At 50.1% G+C, this 14,982-nt stretch overlaps 1 protein-coding gene across 2 annotated transcripts in view; it reads left to right on the top strand.

The window, feature by feature from the left end:
* Positions 1-14,982, top strand: part of Ptk7 (protein tyrosine kinase 7 (inactive)) — a 61,304-nt gene that overhangs the window by 34,043 nt on the left and 12,279 nt on the right. For both annotated transcript variants that reach the window (XM_020157240.2, XM_074082149.1), the window contains exons 2-16: positions 1,365-1,652; positions 2,161-2,263; positions 2,612-2,802; positions 2,895-3,045; positions 3,876-4,024; positions 4,276-4,542; positions 8,952-9,085; positions 9,248-9,383; positions 9,540-9,659; positions 11,317-11,466; positions 11,587-11,737; positions 11,836-11,963; positions 12,470-12,676; positions 13,458-13,613; positions 14,335-14,567. In XM_020157240.2, coding sequence (XP_020012829.1) covers positions 1,365-1,652; positions 2,161-2,263; positions 2,612-2,802; positions 2,895-3,045; positions 3,876-4,024; positions 4,276-4,542; positions 8,952-9,085; positions 9,248-9,383; positions 9,540-9,659; positions 11,317-11,466; positions 11,587-11,737; positions 11,836-11,963; positions 12,470-12,676; positions 13,458-13,613; positions 14,335-14,567 — 2,564 coding nt within the window. The remainder of the gene's footprint in view (positions 1-1,364; positions 1,653-2,160; positions 2,264-2,611; positions 2,803-2,894; positions 3,046-3,875; positions 4,025-4,275; positions 4,543-8,951; positions 9,086-9,247; positions 9,384-9,539; positions 9,660-11,316; positions 11,467-11,586; positions 11,738-11,835; positions 11,964-12,469; positions 12,677-13,457; positions 13,614-14,334; positions 14,568-14,982) is intronic.

The raw sequence follows: 14,982 nt of genomic DNA, 5'->3' as shown, positions 1-14,982 counted from the left end.
AAGGCAGGTCATCTCTCTTTGCTTTTTGATGAGCATTCTGGAGTTCTAGGTTGAGGGTCCCAAGATTTTTGTGAGTCACATTTGCAGAGGCCAAATGGGGCCTGAGCCTGAGTCTGTCTGTCTGTGTCATAAGAGGTGGGCAGGAAGTATTCCCGACACCAGGGATTGGCTCATACTGGGTTACTTGAGGTTACTTCAGTTGGGCCTGTGTTTGCTGGGTGCCCTGATGAGCCTGGCATTGTCTGCAAGAGGCGTGTCTGCCCCACTGCCTGGCTGTGAGAAAAGCACCTCCCCCTTTAAGATCAGGTATTTCCAGGGTGGGGCTGGGAAAGCGTGGGGCTAGGAGTTGGTTTCTTTGGGTTGTGATCTTGGGTTTGTCACACCTGAGCTATCTGATTTTGGGCAAATTCTTCATATTTCTGGGGCTGGGTTTACCTATCTGTACTACAAAGGAGTTGTACCATGATGCCCAGCAGGGGCAGGGCCACACCCCTGTAGAGCACTTGGAAATGTGTAGGGGAGTGTTTGAGTTGGCAAGACAACTGGATGGAGGTATTCAGCAGTACCTGGAGGCCAATTTGTTAACTGGCTTGATAGGTGGGATCTCCCAGTGTGGTAGAGAATTGTCCTGTCCAGGGAAGCAATAGGGCCCCATTGACAAGGAATAGGAGTGCTCTGTGCCACTTCCAGCACAGAGTGTTTTGTGTCGGGAGAAGTGGGCTGGCACCTTTGAGAAGGTTGGGAGATGGGTCAATACCAGGGCAGCCCTTCATTTGGACTTAGCCCTGGGGAATCCTGGACTTGTCTTGACACTGACTTAATGAGAAAATGGATTTTCATACCCTAAAGAACGAAACTCCACCTCCAGGAACTTGGGAGGGTGCTCTCTGGGCCAAGATTACTCTCTAGTGACCTGGGAAAGGATGGGGAAAGACACTCAGCCTGGCATCAACACCTTCTAGGATCTGGCTCCTCAGGTCTGAGGCTCTGTTCCTGCATGAAGGCTCTTTCATCCAGCCCTCAGGACTCCATTCCTCCTCCGTGCTCTGCAGAGACTGACTGCCGCACCATCCACTTAGCATTTATCTGGCTACAGCCATGTCCTGTGTAATTGACCTGTGTGTCCTCCAGACTTGACGCCCTTTGAGAGAGGATACTTGTGTCTTTGTATCCTACAGAGCACTGGGCACAGTTTAAGTTCTTCAGCAGATTCTTGGCAATTGTAACACGGTCCTTCACACCTGTATTTATTGGGCATTTCCTGTGTGCACAGCCCTTTCTTCCTCCTGTGCACAGGATGGCCCATGTTGGGCCAGTGGCTTCAGCTCCTCTTGACTTTGCCTCTTCTGCATCTTCATCCGCAGGTACCCAGGCAGCCATGGTCTTCATCAAGGAGCCATCCTCCCAGGATGCACTGCAGGGGCGTCGGGCACTCCTCCGCTGTGAGGTTGAAGCTCCCGGCCCAGTGCACGTGTACTGGCTACTCAACGGGGTCCCTGTCCAGGACACCGAGCGGCGTTTTGCCCAAGGCAGTAGCCTGAGCTTTGCAGCTGTGGACCGGCTGCAGGACTCTGGGGCCTTCCAGTGTGTGGCTCGGGATGACATGACTGGAGAAGAAGCCCTGAGTGCTAATGCCACCTTCAACATCAAATGTGAGAGCCCACGGTCTTGCCTGGTGCCCTGTCAAACCCTTCACTGCCGAGCCATATGGAGCCCTGCTTTGTCTCAGCTTCACCCGTTGCCAATTGAATGAGGCAGGCAGAGTACAGTTGCGGTCGACTCTTCCTGCTTTTGGGTTCTGGGCCTCGAACTCAGGGCCTCGCACATGCTAAGCACACACTCTTTCACTGAGAAATCTCATTTTTTCTATTTTTTTTTTTTTCCCTTTAAGTCTTGGGCCCATTTGTCTGCCAGATGTTTTACTAATGGGAAGGGCAGTGAAGCCATTGGCCAAATGGCAGGCTTGACCTGGTGGGCACTCTGTATCTGGGGTCTCCATCCCCAGCTTCAGCTTTGCAGGGCTTCTGTGTGTATGCGTGTGTGTTTGCGTATGTGAGTGTGTATCCCCAGAGCCTCAAGGTTTCCTGCTTGTTCTCCTTCCCCTCTGCCTTCCGGCCCTTGCTCTACCTGGCCCTCACTGCAACCTGGCCTCTGCTACAGGGATTGAGGCAGGTCCCGTGGTCCTGAAGCATCCAGCCTCAGAAGCTGAGATCCAGCCGCAGACCCAGGTCACGCTTCGCTGTCACATTGATGGGCACCCTCGGTAAGGAGCCAAGAATGGTGGGGTGGAGGCTGGTAGGGAGGCTGCCCCAAGTCCTAGACTCTGTACAGATGTACCTTGCTTCAGTCTGTAACCACTCCCCCCGCCACAGTGCTCTTTACCCCTCCCCAGATTCTTCTCTCCAGACCCCCAGTGACCCAAGGAGGTCCAACCCTGTGCAACCAGGATTCTGGGAGATGTGGAATCAGTCCCATTCTGTCACTTCCTTTCCTCAGGCCTCCATTTATCCACTTGTGAGCTGAGTGTCTGATCTGACCCTTTGATTTTGTGTCCTCTCCAGTGGCCACTGAGTGCCCCCTCTCTCCTCCTCCTCATGCCTTTGCCCCACAGGCCCACCTACCAATGGTTCCGAGATGGGAACCCCCTCTCTGATGGTCAGAGCAACCACACAGTCAGCAGCAAGGAGCGGAACCTGACCCTCCGGCCGGCCAGTCCCGAGCACAGTGGCCTCTATTCCTGTTGTGCCCACAATGCTTTCGGCCAGGCCTGCAGCAGCCAGAACTTCACCTTGAGCATTGCTGGTGAGCCTGACGTGGGGATGGAAGAGGCGAGGCGGGAATGGGAGGGAGCCTACCACTTGCCTGCTCACCCCCCTTGCTTCCCCTTGCCTCAGATGAAAGCTTTGCCAGGGTGGTGCTGGCACCCCAGGACGTTGTTGTGGCAAAGAACGAGGAGGCTATGTTCCATTGTCAGTTCTCAGCCCAGCCACCCCCAAACCTGCAGTGGGTCTTTGAGGATGAGACTCCCATCACTAACCGCAGTCGGTAAGAGCCTGGCCGGGGAGCCTCCCAGTACTGAGGTGCAGGTTGTGTACTGCATATGTGTGTTCTCCTGAAGGGGATGGGATTCAACTCAAGCATGCATCATAGATTTGTACATGTATTACTTCGGATTTCCAGCAGATGGCAGTAGAATGTCTTGTGATACAAAATGAGCCCAAAAAAGAGAAGAGTCTCTAGGAAGGACTTTTTTTCCAGTTCCCACAAAGGCACTCTGAGCTAGTGGTGACTCTACTTCTCTTCCCCTTCTCCTCTTGCCTGCATGTGTCTTCTGGGGTAGGGGAGTAGAGACCCAAGGATAGGAGGGACTCCGAGGACCTATGTGGTCACAGCCTGGATAAAAAGGTGTAACATAGCATAGACACCTTACACACACACACACACACACACACACACACACACACACACACACACACTTTCTAGAGGAAGTAGACACCTTACACACACACATACACACACACACACACACACACACACACACACACACACACACACTTTCTAGAGGAAGTAAATACCTCCAGAAAGTGTTTGGAGGTTCTCGCTCCTCTGTAGGGACTTCTGTTCTTGGCCAAACTCTTGGAGGGCAGAGAACACCTTTGTGGTGTCAGGCATAACCATGGTCCTTGGGAGTGTGGCTCACTCACATACATACATACCCACACACATACACACATGCACCAACCTTTCCTCAGCCTTGATCCTAGCCAATTCCTTCCTATATGTCTGATCCTTGCAAGATGGAATTCCATTGCATTCCCTTCCAGAAGGAGGCCTACAAGCCACTTCTTCCAAATTGTGCTCTTTCCCCTCCACAGTCCCCCACACCTCCGCAGAGCTACGGTGTTTGCCAATGGGTCCCTGCTGTTGACCCAGGTCCGGCCTCGCAACGCAGGGGTCTACCGCTGCATCGGCCAGGGGCAGAGAGGCCCACCCATCACTCTGGAAGCCACTCTTCACCTGGCAGGTGGGTTCAGGGTGCCGAGGTGGGGTTGGGTTCAATGTTGTTGGAACATAGAGATTTAGACTCTTTTTTAACTCAGCTAGCAGCCCGAAGGGTAGAAGGAAGAAGAGAATGTTGGGGCTAGGAAGAGGAGATGCAGAGGGCTATAGGGGATGCTTTGTGGTGGAAGGAGCCTAGGTTTGCTGTGGGAGAACATCAGGTACGCCAAGACCCACAGTAAGTGAGCCGTTCACCTCCCACTCATATCCTCACAGAGATTGAAGACATGTTGCCATTCGAGCCACGGGTGTTCACAGCCGGCAGTGAGGAGCATGTGGTCTGCCTGGCACCTCAAGGTCTGCCAGAGCCCAGTGTATGGTGGGAGCATGCCGGAGTCCGGTTGCCTGCCCATGGCAGGGTCTACCAGAAGGGCCATGAGCTGGTGTTTACCATTACTGCTGAGACTGATGCTGGTGTCTACACCTGCCATGCAGCCAACCTGGCTGGTGAGCGGCGACAGGATGTCAACATCACTGTGGCCAGTGAGTACTTCTTCCCGGAAGGTGAAAGAGAGGAGGAGGCAGCTGGGTCCCAGGAGGTCTTGGGCTCTAGATGTGATGGACAGAGGCTTCCCTGTTGCTCACCTGGAGCCCTCTTGGCTCTGGGCTCTGCAGCCTTGGGAATCAGTCCCTGTCTGTCTACTCCTGTTGGAGTAGACAGTAGTAAGTGAGGCATAGAGGGGGGTGGATGCACCAGAGGAAATAGTGACAGCCCTCCCAGAAATATGGTCTTTTAGCTGCAGAGGAAAGAGCACTGGATAGTGAGACCTGGGTTCCACTCTGCCCCCAATGCACAGTGACCACTGGTAGCAAGTTACCTGCCCTGCTAGAATCACCTGCCCTCCTCATCTATAAAATGGGGCTAATAACCCAGTACTTCCCTTCAAAGTAGATGGAAAGATCAAATGTATTAAATGCAAAAGAGTTTTCTTTTTTGGGAGGTACCAGTTGTTATTCGAGTTTTGTTTGTTTGTTTGTTTGTTTCGAAACAGTGTCTCACTCTGTAGTCCAGGGTGGCTTCAAACTCATGATCTTCTATGTATTCATGTATGTAAATGGAAAAATGTGTACTGCTGAAACTATTCTGGGAATGGGAAGGGGGGAATAAAGGAGAATGATGGAGGGTGAGGGGAACTCAACTCTGATACATTTGAATACTTTTGTAAATGTCACAGTGTACCCCCAGTACAACAATATGATAAAAAAAAATTAAAAGTAAAAACAACAACAACAAAAAACTGGTCATGATCCCCCTGCTTCATCCTCCCAAGTGCTGGAATTACAGATGTATGCTGCTATGCCCCACCTCCTAAGTTTCTTTAAACCTATTCCTTATGGAAAAAAGCAGTAGATGTGGCTGGAAGTACCTATGATAAAGACTGCAGCTGGGTGCTGGTGGCTCACATCTGTAATCCTAGCTACTAAGGAGGCAGAGATCAGGAGGATCATGTTTTGCAAACTGACTAGGCAAATAGTTTGTGAGACTCTATCACTAAAAAACACCATCACAGCACCTTGAGCTGGTGGAGTGGCTCAAGGTGCTGAATTCAGACCCCAGTAACGCAAAAAAAAAAAAAAAAAAAAAAAAAGACTGTATACCTTCCAACAGACAAAGGGACTTATTTTTTAGTTTGCTGGCTTACATCTGTCTTATGTCTAACCTTTGTGATAGTTTAAAAGGATACACAAAGCCAGGCACAGTGACTTAAGCTGTGTTCCTAGCTACTTGGGAGGCGGAGATTGGGAGGATCATAGTTTGAGGTCAGTCTGGGCAAAAAGTTCACTGAGACCCAACCCATGGCTTGGTGCAGTGCTGTGTGCCTGTCATCCCAGCTACACCAGGGAAGCACAAATCAGATTGCAGTCTAGACTGGCCTGGGCATAAAAGTAGGACCCTATCTCAAAAATCACCAATGCCAAAAGGGCTGGCCGAATGGCTCAAGTGGTGGACTAGCTGCCTAACAAGCTCCAGTAGTGCCAAAACCAAACTGTAATATGCGTACATAAAACTATTTTGTGATCTGCTTTTCTCATTTAACTTCACATTACTAATGATATTATTCCCACAAAGACACTGAAATCTCAGGGCCAGGCATGGTAGTACAGATTTGTAATCCTGACCTCACAGGAGGTGGACATAGGAGGATCACTGTCTAAGCCCAGTCCTGGGCAAAAACCTCAAGACCATATCTGAAAATAAAGCCAAAAAGGGCTGGGGGTGGGGCACGGCTCAGCAGTAGAATGTTTGAGACCCTGAGTTTAAAAGCTAATACTCCCCCTACCCCCCAGGCCCCCCAAAAAGATGCTAAAATCTCAGAGGACATGGTGTCTTGCACTCAGGTACCTGGTTCAGGTGGGAAGTCACAGACACAGGTTACAGGTGCTCAGGACACTTACACGGTGACTTGCAAATGTACAGTCAGCCTCTTCTCTGGTTGCAGCCTGTGGATCTGCTTTGTTAGGGCTACTTTTAGCAATGCAGACTCCTGGGCCCCACCCCTCACCTGTAGAGCGTATCTAGTTAACAAGTCTAGATGGTGTTAATGCTCGCTCATGTGTGGAAGCTGCTGGCTCTGATCAGTCACTTGGCGGCAGTTGCTGACTGAACCATGCTGGGTGCTCTGTGCTGCTCTGTAAGAAGGGGGCTTGTGGGGTTTGAGAGGGTGTGCATGGTGCAAGCAGCACTGAATCAGTCACTGAGTAGTGGAGTGTAGAGTTCAGAGGAAGGCGAGCTCAGAACTGTACTCAGTCAGCAGAGATTCACCGAGTACTTTCTTGATGCTAAGACTCTATTCCCAGTACAGCACTGAGAAAGGCAGGCAAAAACCTGCCCTTGTGGGCTCCTGTTCTAATGGGGAGACAAAGCAAATGAAACAAGAACTGAATAAAAAAGTATAGAGGTGCAGTATAGCTACGAAGGAACTAGCAAGGTTAGTGACACAGAGAGATGGTGAGTTTAGGGGAGACCTCTGTAGAAGGTGGCATTTGAGTTTGAACTGATGAACTGATACATAAACTAAGGAGAGAGCCAGCCATGTGATGGGTCCTGAGACAGAATTGGGTTTGTGGGTTGGAAGGACAGTAGTAGTCTGTAGGGCTTAAGGTTGTCTGAGAGACAGACCTTGTAAGAACATAGGATGAACGTCAGCTTCTGTTCTCATATGTTAGTTATCCATTGCCTTCTAACAAGCCACTCCTAACCCTGCTGGCTTGAAACAAGTCATCCACTTGCTTCCGATTCTCTGAGTGAGACTCATCAGCTCCATGCCTTCCCTGTGGTGCCTATGTGTGCTTGTGGTCAGCTCAGGGGTCAGCTAGCTGACTGGGCTCTGGTGGCCTCATTCATATGTCTGGCAGTTGTCAGGGCTTCTCCAGTAGGCTAGGAAAGTCTTCCTCACATGAAAACTGGATTCCAAGAGAGCAAGAGTGGAAGCTGCAACTGTTGTGCTGTATATTCTAGTGAACAAGACAAGACCCAGCCTAGCCAGCTTCTAGGGAGTAGAGAATTAGATCGCCTCCTGATGGAGAAAGTGTGGCTATCACATTTCAAAGAGATGAAAGAATGGGAAGACCATTAATAGCTGTCACTGCAATTTGCAACCCCACGTTGGGTAGGAGATCTTTGCAGCGTTTTGAGTGAAGACTGGCTTTTCAGAAGATCATTTTGACTGTTCTGAGTAGAATGTTTGGGGAAAGAGCATAAACAGGGAGACCATTTATTAGATGCCTGAAACGGTCCAGGGCAGCTTCTTGAAGGAGCTTGAGTAGAGGTGGGGGTAGTGCAGTAGAGAGGTGGTCAAATTCAGGATGTATGTTGGAGCTAAAGTAGGTAGGGTTGTTGTAGAATGAGTGCAATGGCCATGGGGGCATATGAAGAGGAAAGTTCAGGCTAGGTCTGTGGCTTCCATGATTGGCTGGACAGCATTGTTACTTACCGAGACAGGGAGAGCTTGAATGAGCTGGTTTGGGGTAAAAATCAGGTGTTCTCTTCTGCACATACGATGTTTGAGTGCTTGTTGGATATCCATTCAGAAGTGCCAATAGGCAGTTGGATTGCAAGTCTGGACCTCACAGGGAGAAATCCTAAATTAGGGTGGAGACTTGGGAATCATCCATTCTTATAGTATGGAAGGACACTGGACTGAAGGACATCATTTGGGGAGCTGCAATGGCTAAAATAGAACAGAGCTCTGAGGACTGAGTGTGTTAGTCAAACAAATACCTGAGAGAAATTTAAAAGGAGGAAAGATTCATTTTGGTTCATGGTTTCAGAAGTTTCAGTGCAAAGTCGGCTGGATCCATCACTTTGGGCCTGAGGCAAGGCAGAATATCATGACAGCAGGAGTGTGTAGCAGAGGCTACTCACCTCACAGTGGCCAGGAAGCAGAGAGAAACAGAGGAAGGGGCCAGGGACAAGATACGTTCTTCCACCAGTGACCTAATTCCTCCAGTTAAGTCACATCTTCTAAAGTTTCCACCATTTCCCAAAATAGCACCACCAGCTGGGGACCAGCCCTTCAACACATGAGCTTGTGGGCGACATTTCATCTTCAAACCGTAACACTGAGGTTTGGCACATGATGGTGTCATATGAAGAGCCAGTGTGGTGAAGTTATGTGGGTCAGCATTTTAAGTCCTGTCTCCATCATAGATTAGCAAATCACCAATATGTCTTTGAACCTCTGTTTATTAGCTTTAAATTGGGAGTTTAAGATAACGATGGAGGGTACTGGCACCGACCTTCACTAAGGGCCAACTGCTGTAGTATATCAGTCGAGCAGCCTGCGGTTTCTGAATACAGGGCAGAGTGGGGTACTGGAACGTGTTGGAGTTGGGACCTTTTGTCTTGAAGACCTGTTAATTAGTCTTCACTGTTCCCCCCATCTCTCTAGCTGTGCCCACATGGCTAAAGAAGCCCCAAGACAGCCAACTGGAAGAGGGCAAACCAGGCTATTTGCATTGCTTGACCCAGGCCACACCTAAACCCACAGTCATCTGGTACAGGAGCCAGATGCTCATCTCAGAGGTGAGAAAGAGAAAGGATGGAGGCTTACGGATGGGAGCGTTCCCTCCCACTGCACCCCTCTGTGCTCACTCCAGAGCTCTCTTCCCACTGTGGCTGCCTCCAAGGAGGTGCTGGTATGGGTTTGGGCACTAGCCCTCTTGGGCTTATGTCTGCGTTCTGCAGGACCCACGATTTGAGGTCTCCAAGAACGGAACCTTGCGCATTAACAGTGTGGAAGTGTATGACGGGACATGGTATCGCTGCGTCAGCAGTACCCCAGCTGGCAGCATCGAGGCCCAAGCCCGTGTCCAAGTGCTGGGTGAGTTGGCATGCATGCATGATGTGTGGGGAGAGGTAGCTGCGAGGAAGCACCTGGACCATCTGGGCAGGGGAGTGAAGGGGAGGGAGAAGCAGGCCTCTCTTGCTGCCTCAATTCCTCCTCTTCTCCCCCACCACCTGCCTTCTAATGAAACAGAAAAGCTCAAGTTCACACCACCACCCCAGCCACAGCAGTGCATGGAGTTTGATAAAGAAGCCACGGTGCCCTGCTCAGCCACTGGCCGAGAGAAACCCACAATTAAGTGGGTAAGGGCAGGTGAGTACCATGTGAGCACAGGATATGGACAGGCAGGGCAGTCAACTGGTCAGATGTGTGCAAGTCTGAGGGCCTGCACAGAGTTCCCAGCATAACACTGAGACTAAAGGAACAAATCAGAAATGTAGGGCTGATTTGTAGTCTAGTTAGGAAGGAGATAGCCAGGCCCCAAAGAGGTCAGATTGGAGAACATTAGAGCATTGGAGAACACAGAAGACCCCTCAAGACAACAAGTTATTGGATTGGTTCAGTGCTAGCTATGAAGTCCCCCTTTCCAATGTCAAAGTAACGTGGGCTCCATGAGAAAATTTTGTGAAAAAAATTGCATAACCCATCATCCATCATCATTGGGTATATGTCCTTTTCTGTGCGTAGTTTTATTTTTACGTAGGAGTTTTATTGTATAAGCAACTTTTACTTATTAAACATGCTTGTTTTAAAATAGAAAATGTCATTAAAACTTATTTTTGAATTTTATTTAAATTTAATTTTTTAATTTTATTTAATTTTTTTTCTTTGATGTCACTGGTGTTTGAACTCAGAGCCTCTCTCCAGCCCTTTTTTGTGATGGGTTTTCTTGAGATAGGATCTTGCAAACTGTTTGCCTTGGGCTGGCTTCGAACCACTATCCTCCTGATCTCTACCTCCTGAGTAGCTAGGATTACCGGCACTAGGCTTTTTTTTTTTAAAAGGTGCTGGGGATCAAACCCAGGACCTTGTACATGTTAGGGGCAAGCATTCTACCACTGAGCTACATCCCCATGTAGTTCATTTTATATGTATAAAATTTTATATCCTTTTTTTGTGGAGGGTAGACAGGGTCTCACTGTGTAATCCAGTCTGGCCTCAAATTTGTGATCCTCCTACCTCTGTCTCCTGAGTACTAGGATTACAGGTGTGTACTACCACACCTGGCTTTATATGTTTTTAACTTTGACATTGAGCATTTCCCCATGTTTTTATATATTATGCATAAATGTTGGTTTTGATTATTGCAATAATATTCCACCATAATTTACTAGTATTCCCTAAATATTAGAGATTTGGGTTATTAGCCACCATCACCTTTTTTTTTTTTAATTGCTACAATAAATATCTCTAAGCCAACATTTAGTGGGGCTTTTTTCTGGATTTAGGTTTATTTCCTTTGGGAAAGAGTCCCAGAAATGGGGATAAGTGTATATAAAAAGCTGTGGGTTTTCATGTAACCCTTGATGAGTGTTGCCAGAATGGTTTTTGAAGAGTTGGAACAATTTTCACATTTGCACCAACAGTGGGAATAAGGGTCGGGTTGTAGGTTCTGCAGAAGAAGTGGGCTCTGGGGGACCTTTCTGGGACGGGTGGGGCATCAAGTGGATCCAAAGACTGGGATGGTGGCAGAGAGTAGGGGTGGAGAATAACAGGCAGTCAGGTGAACAAGGCCAGTCCTCAGCCCAGGAGAAGTGAAATGCTGCATGGTTAACAATAGGAGTTGAGACCAGAAAAGCAGAAAAGGAGTCAACAACTGGGGGCTCCAATACCGGGCTCAGGAGTTTAGACTTTGCCCATGAATAGTCAGAAGTGATGGCTTATTTTTGAGTAGAGGTTGAGTAATAGCCTTGTCAGTCACCCGTGTAATTCTAATCCATCCCATAATTCCTCTTTATTGCCCCTGCAGATGGGAGCAGTCTCCCCGAGTGGGTGACAGACAATGCCGGAACCCTACACTTTGCCCGAGTGACCCGAGATGATGCTGGCAACTACACCTGCATTGCCTCCAACGGGCCACAAGGCCAGATCCGTGCCCATGTCCAGCTCACTGTTGCAGGTGGGACCGTGGCAGGGCCCCAAGGCCAGAGCCAGTAGGCCCTGGGGGGGGCGGTAGATTGTGCCCTGCTGGCCCCATTGCTCACTTCTCCCTGCCTCTTGTTGATCTCTTCCCATCCAGTTTTCATCACCTTCAAGGTGGAGCCAGAACGCACAACTGTGTATCAGGGGCACACGGCCCTACTACGGTGCGAGGCCCAGGGAGACCCCAAACCACTCATTCAGTGGAAGGGCAAAGACCGTATCCTGGACCCCACCAAGCTAGGACCCAGGTAGGGCAGCCTTTTTCCTACACCACTTTGCCTCTCCTGCAGTCATGGCTTCCTGGGAGCCAGCCAGGTGGGCAGTGCTGTGACTTCTCTCCCGGCAGGATGCACATCTTCCAGAATGGCTCTCTGGTGATCCATGATGTGGCGCCCGAGGACTCAGGCCGCTACACCTGCATTGCAGGCAACAGTTGCAACATCAAACACACGGAGGCTCCCCTCTACGTCGTGGGTATGGACTAGAGAAGAGTAGTGTGGGCATAGATTGAAGTGGTGGGCCAAACTTTCCCAGAACACAAACCATTTTCAGGGTGGTGGTCCAGGAGTCATTCAAGGGTGGTCCCTACACCATGCCACCACATAGTCTTAGATTCCTTGTCTAGAACTGAGTTGTCATTCATGTAACATTCCATGGCTAGATAAGTAGAAGGGTGTTTTCTTCCAAAAATGCTTCTTCCCAGATCTCCTTAAACTTAGAAGGAGGAAAGATTTATCTTAGCTCATGGTTTCAGAGGGTTTAGTCTATCGTTGATTGGCCCTTTTGCATTGTGTCTGTAGTAGAATAGTACACTATGGCAGGAGCAGTGTGGCAGAGGTCTGCTCACTGCATGGTGTCTGGGAAGTGAAAGAGAGAGGGGGACTAGCTGGGGTCATATATGTGGGGTGGGGAGGTTTAGTAGAGCAACAGCTTGGTTTGCTTCAGCAACTCCTGCCCATGCCTATCTGTGTGTCCCTCAGACAAGCCAATGCTGGACGAGAACTCAGATGGCCTGGGAAGCCCTCCCCCATACAAGATGATCCAGACCATCGGGCTGTCGGTGGGTGCCGCTGTAGCCTACATCATCGCTGTGCTGGGCCTCATGTTCTACTGCAAAAAGCGCTGTAAAGCCAAGCGGTTGCAGAAGCAGCCAGAGGGCGAGGAGCCAGAGATGGAGTGCCTCAACGGTGAGGGTGAGGGCCCCTGTGGGAGGAGGTGGGGCCTGTGTGGGTGCTGAGCGCCCTCCCGTGGGCAGCTGTGGAGGGGAGAGCTGTAGCACTGCAGGAAACGGGCTTGGGCCTGGAGCTGGGGCTGCCCCACCCCAGCTAGAAGTCGGGAGTTGGCTCATTCCCAGGGCCTTGGCTTCTGAACATGGCCCAAGACTTCCTCACTGGAGCCTCTTGGGCCCCTGCCTGCTGTTTCCCTGCCTTCTCTCCTAGCACTAAGCCACAGATAGAATTGGTATAAGTAAACATGTCTCTTATACATCTCCCCCTCACTCCCACCCCACTAGTCAGGGTTCCACAGGGGTGATCTCTCTGTCCATACTCAGGGGAATTGCTAGGTCTCCAGTCAGTTTAGGCACTCAGATGCAGGGATTGGGTCTCCCTTGTGTGATTTCTCCTTTGCATCTTTTCAGGGCTTTGCACATAGGAGGTCCCATGAAACCCAAAACCCATATGTAGATATAGTATTCAGGACCAGTGCTTCAGATTAGACTCCTACAGTATGTTCATTTCAGAGGTCCTAATCAGCTCCATCAATAAGTAGTCAACCCCTGAGGGATGCCTGCCTTATCCTGGCCTCTTCCCAAACACCATCATTTTATCAGTGGGACTGGCCCTTCATGTGGAACACTGACTGGACCCCAGTCAGCAGGCATAGGAGAATAGGGGAGGGAACTGAGGTCCTTGCGGTGTCTAGAGTGTCAGGTCTCATTGTGATACTCTCCTGTGTCTCTGTTCACAGGTGGGCCTTTGCAGAATGGGCAACCCTCAGCAGAGATCCAAGAGGAAGTGGCTTTGACCAGTCTGGGCTCCGGCACCTCGGCCACCAACAAGCGTCATAGCACTAGTGATAGGATGCACTTCTCTCGGGCCAGCCTGCAGCCCATCACCACACTGGGTATGTTGCCTTGGCTACAGCTGCCATTGCTTCACTTCAGGGCATCGGCTCTGTCTTAAGGCCAGGCCATGGGGTGATAGTGGTTCTGATGTCCCTGAAACCTAGCATGCTAGAGATGGTGGGACAGGTAGAGGTCCTGGGGGTTCCCTGTGTGTTAGTCATAAGCCCTACACAGATTGTATCATTCCTGTGTCCTATCTATAGTATTATTTACTTGGCGTTTTTGCTAAATTGACTCCCTTTAAAAAAAGAATTAATGAGTTGATGGAGTGTCTCAAGTGACAGAGCAACTGCCTAGCAAGTGTGAGGCTCTGAATTCAAACCCCAGTAGTGCCCTCCCTACCCCCCCAAAAAAGAATTGAACTTAGCTTTATTCTAGGAAAAAATGTAAGAAATTATGGGTTTGTGCTTGTTAAATTTTTCCCTAACATACGTAAAATTTGTAACCATTAGGATGTGTGTATCATGAGCCACCCAAAATTCTCACGCAAACCACCCTTTGGCAATGTTTTTATACCAAACCCTTAATTTTACTGTTGGTGTCACCGAAGCCCAAGGATGGAAGGGAGCCCACTGTAGAACCAGGTCTAGTGCCACCTTGGTGGTGGGTGCTGCAAAGACCGACCCCCTACTGTCTAAAGAGGCCATAGCCCCCTGCCCCAGTCAGCAGCTTCCTCTGCTTGGGTAAAAGCAGCTGGCTGAGGCAGTCCTTTACCCACAGGGAAAAGCGAGTTTGGGGAGGTGTTCCTGGCGAAGGCGCAGGGCCTGGAGGAGGGCGTGGCAGAATCCCTGGTGCTTGTGAAGAGCCTTCAAAGCAAGGATGAGCAGCAGCAGCTGGACTTCCGGAGGGAGTTTGAGATGTTTGGGAAGCTGAACCATGCCAATGTGGTGCGGCTTCTGGGGCTGTGCCGGGAGGCCGAGCCCCACTACATGGTGCTGGAGTATGTGGACTTGGTACGCTGTGGGCTAGGGACCTGGAGGTCTTCAGCTGGATGATGTGCTGACAGGGCAGGAGGCAGAGACTGGGAAACACTATGGAGGCCTTGCCTTTGTGGCTCAGCCAAGAGCGCCATGCACCTGCCTACCGTTGCCCCCTGGAGATGCTCTGCTCCCTGCCCTCCCAGCTCTTTGGGAGACAACTGCCGTTCCTTCACCAGCACCCCATCTCTCCTGTCTGTGTCTGGGGGTCATTCCTAAGTTCTCTGGGGCTTCTCACTGCACTCTCCATGGATGTCTTCCATGTCCTCCTGACTCATTTTCTTTGGTTTGTTGTTTTGTTCTTTCCAAGGCTTGTCAACACTTGAGAATAATAAGCCTATCAGAACCTAGCCAAGCCTGTCTTCCTCCTTCCCTCCTGCTCTCCCTTCCT

The sequence above is a fragment of the Castor canadensis genome, chromosome 8 (genome assembly GCF_047511655.1).
Source record: "Castor canadensis chromosome 8, mCasCan1.hap1v2, whole genome shotgun sequence".
Lineage (NCBI taxonomy): Eukaryota > Metazoa > Chordata > Mammalia > Rodentia > Castoridae > Castor > Castor canadensis.
The sequence above is the reverse complement of the archived record's forward strand: the minus strand, read 5'-3'. Positions and strand labels throughout refer to the sequence as shown.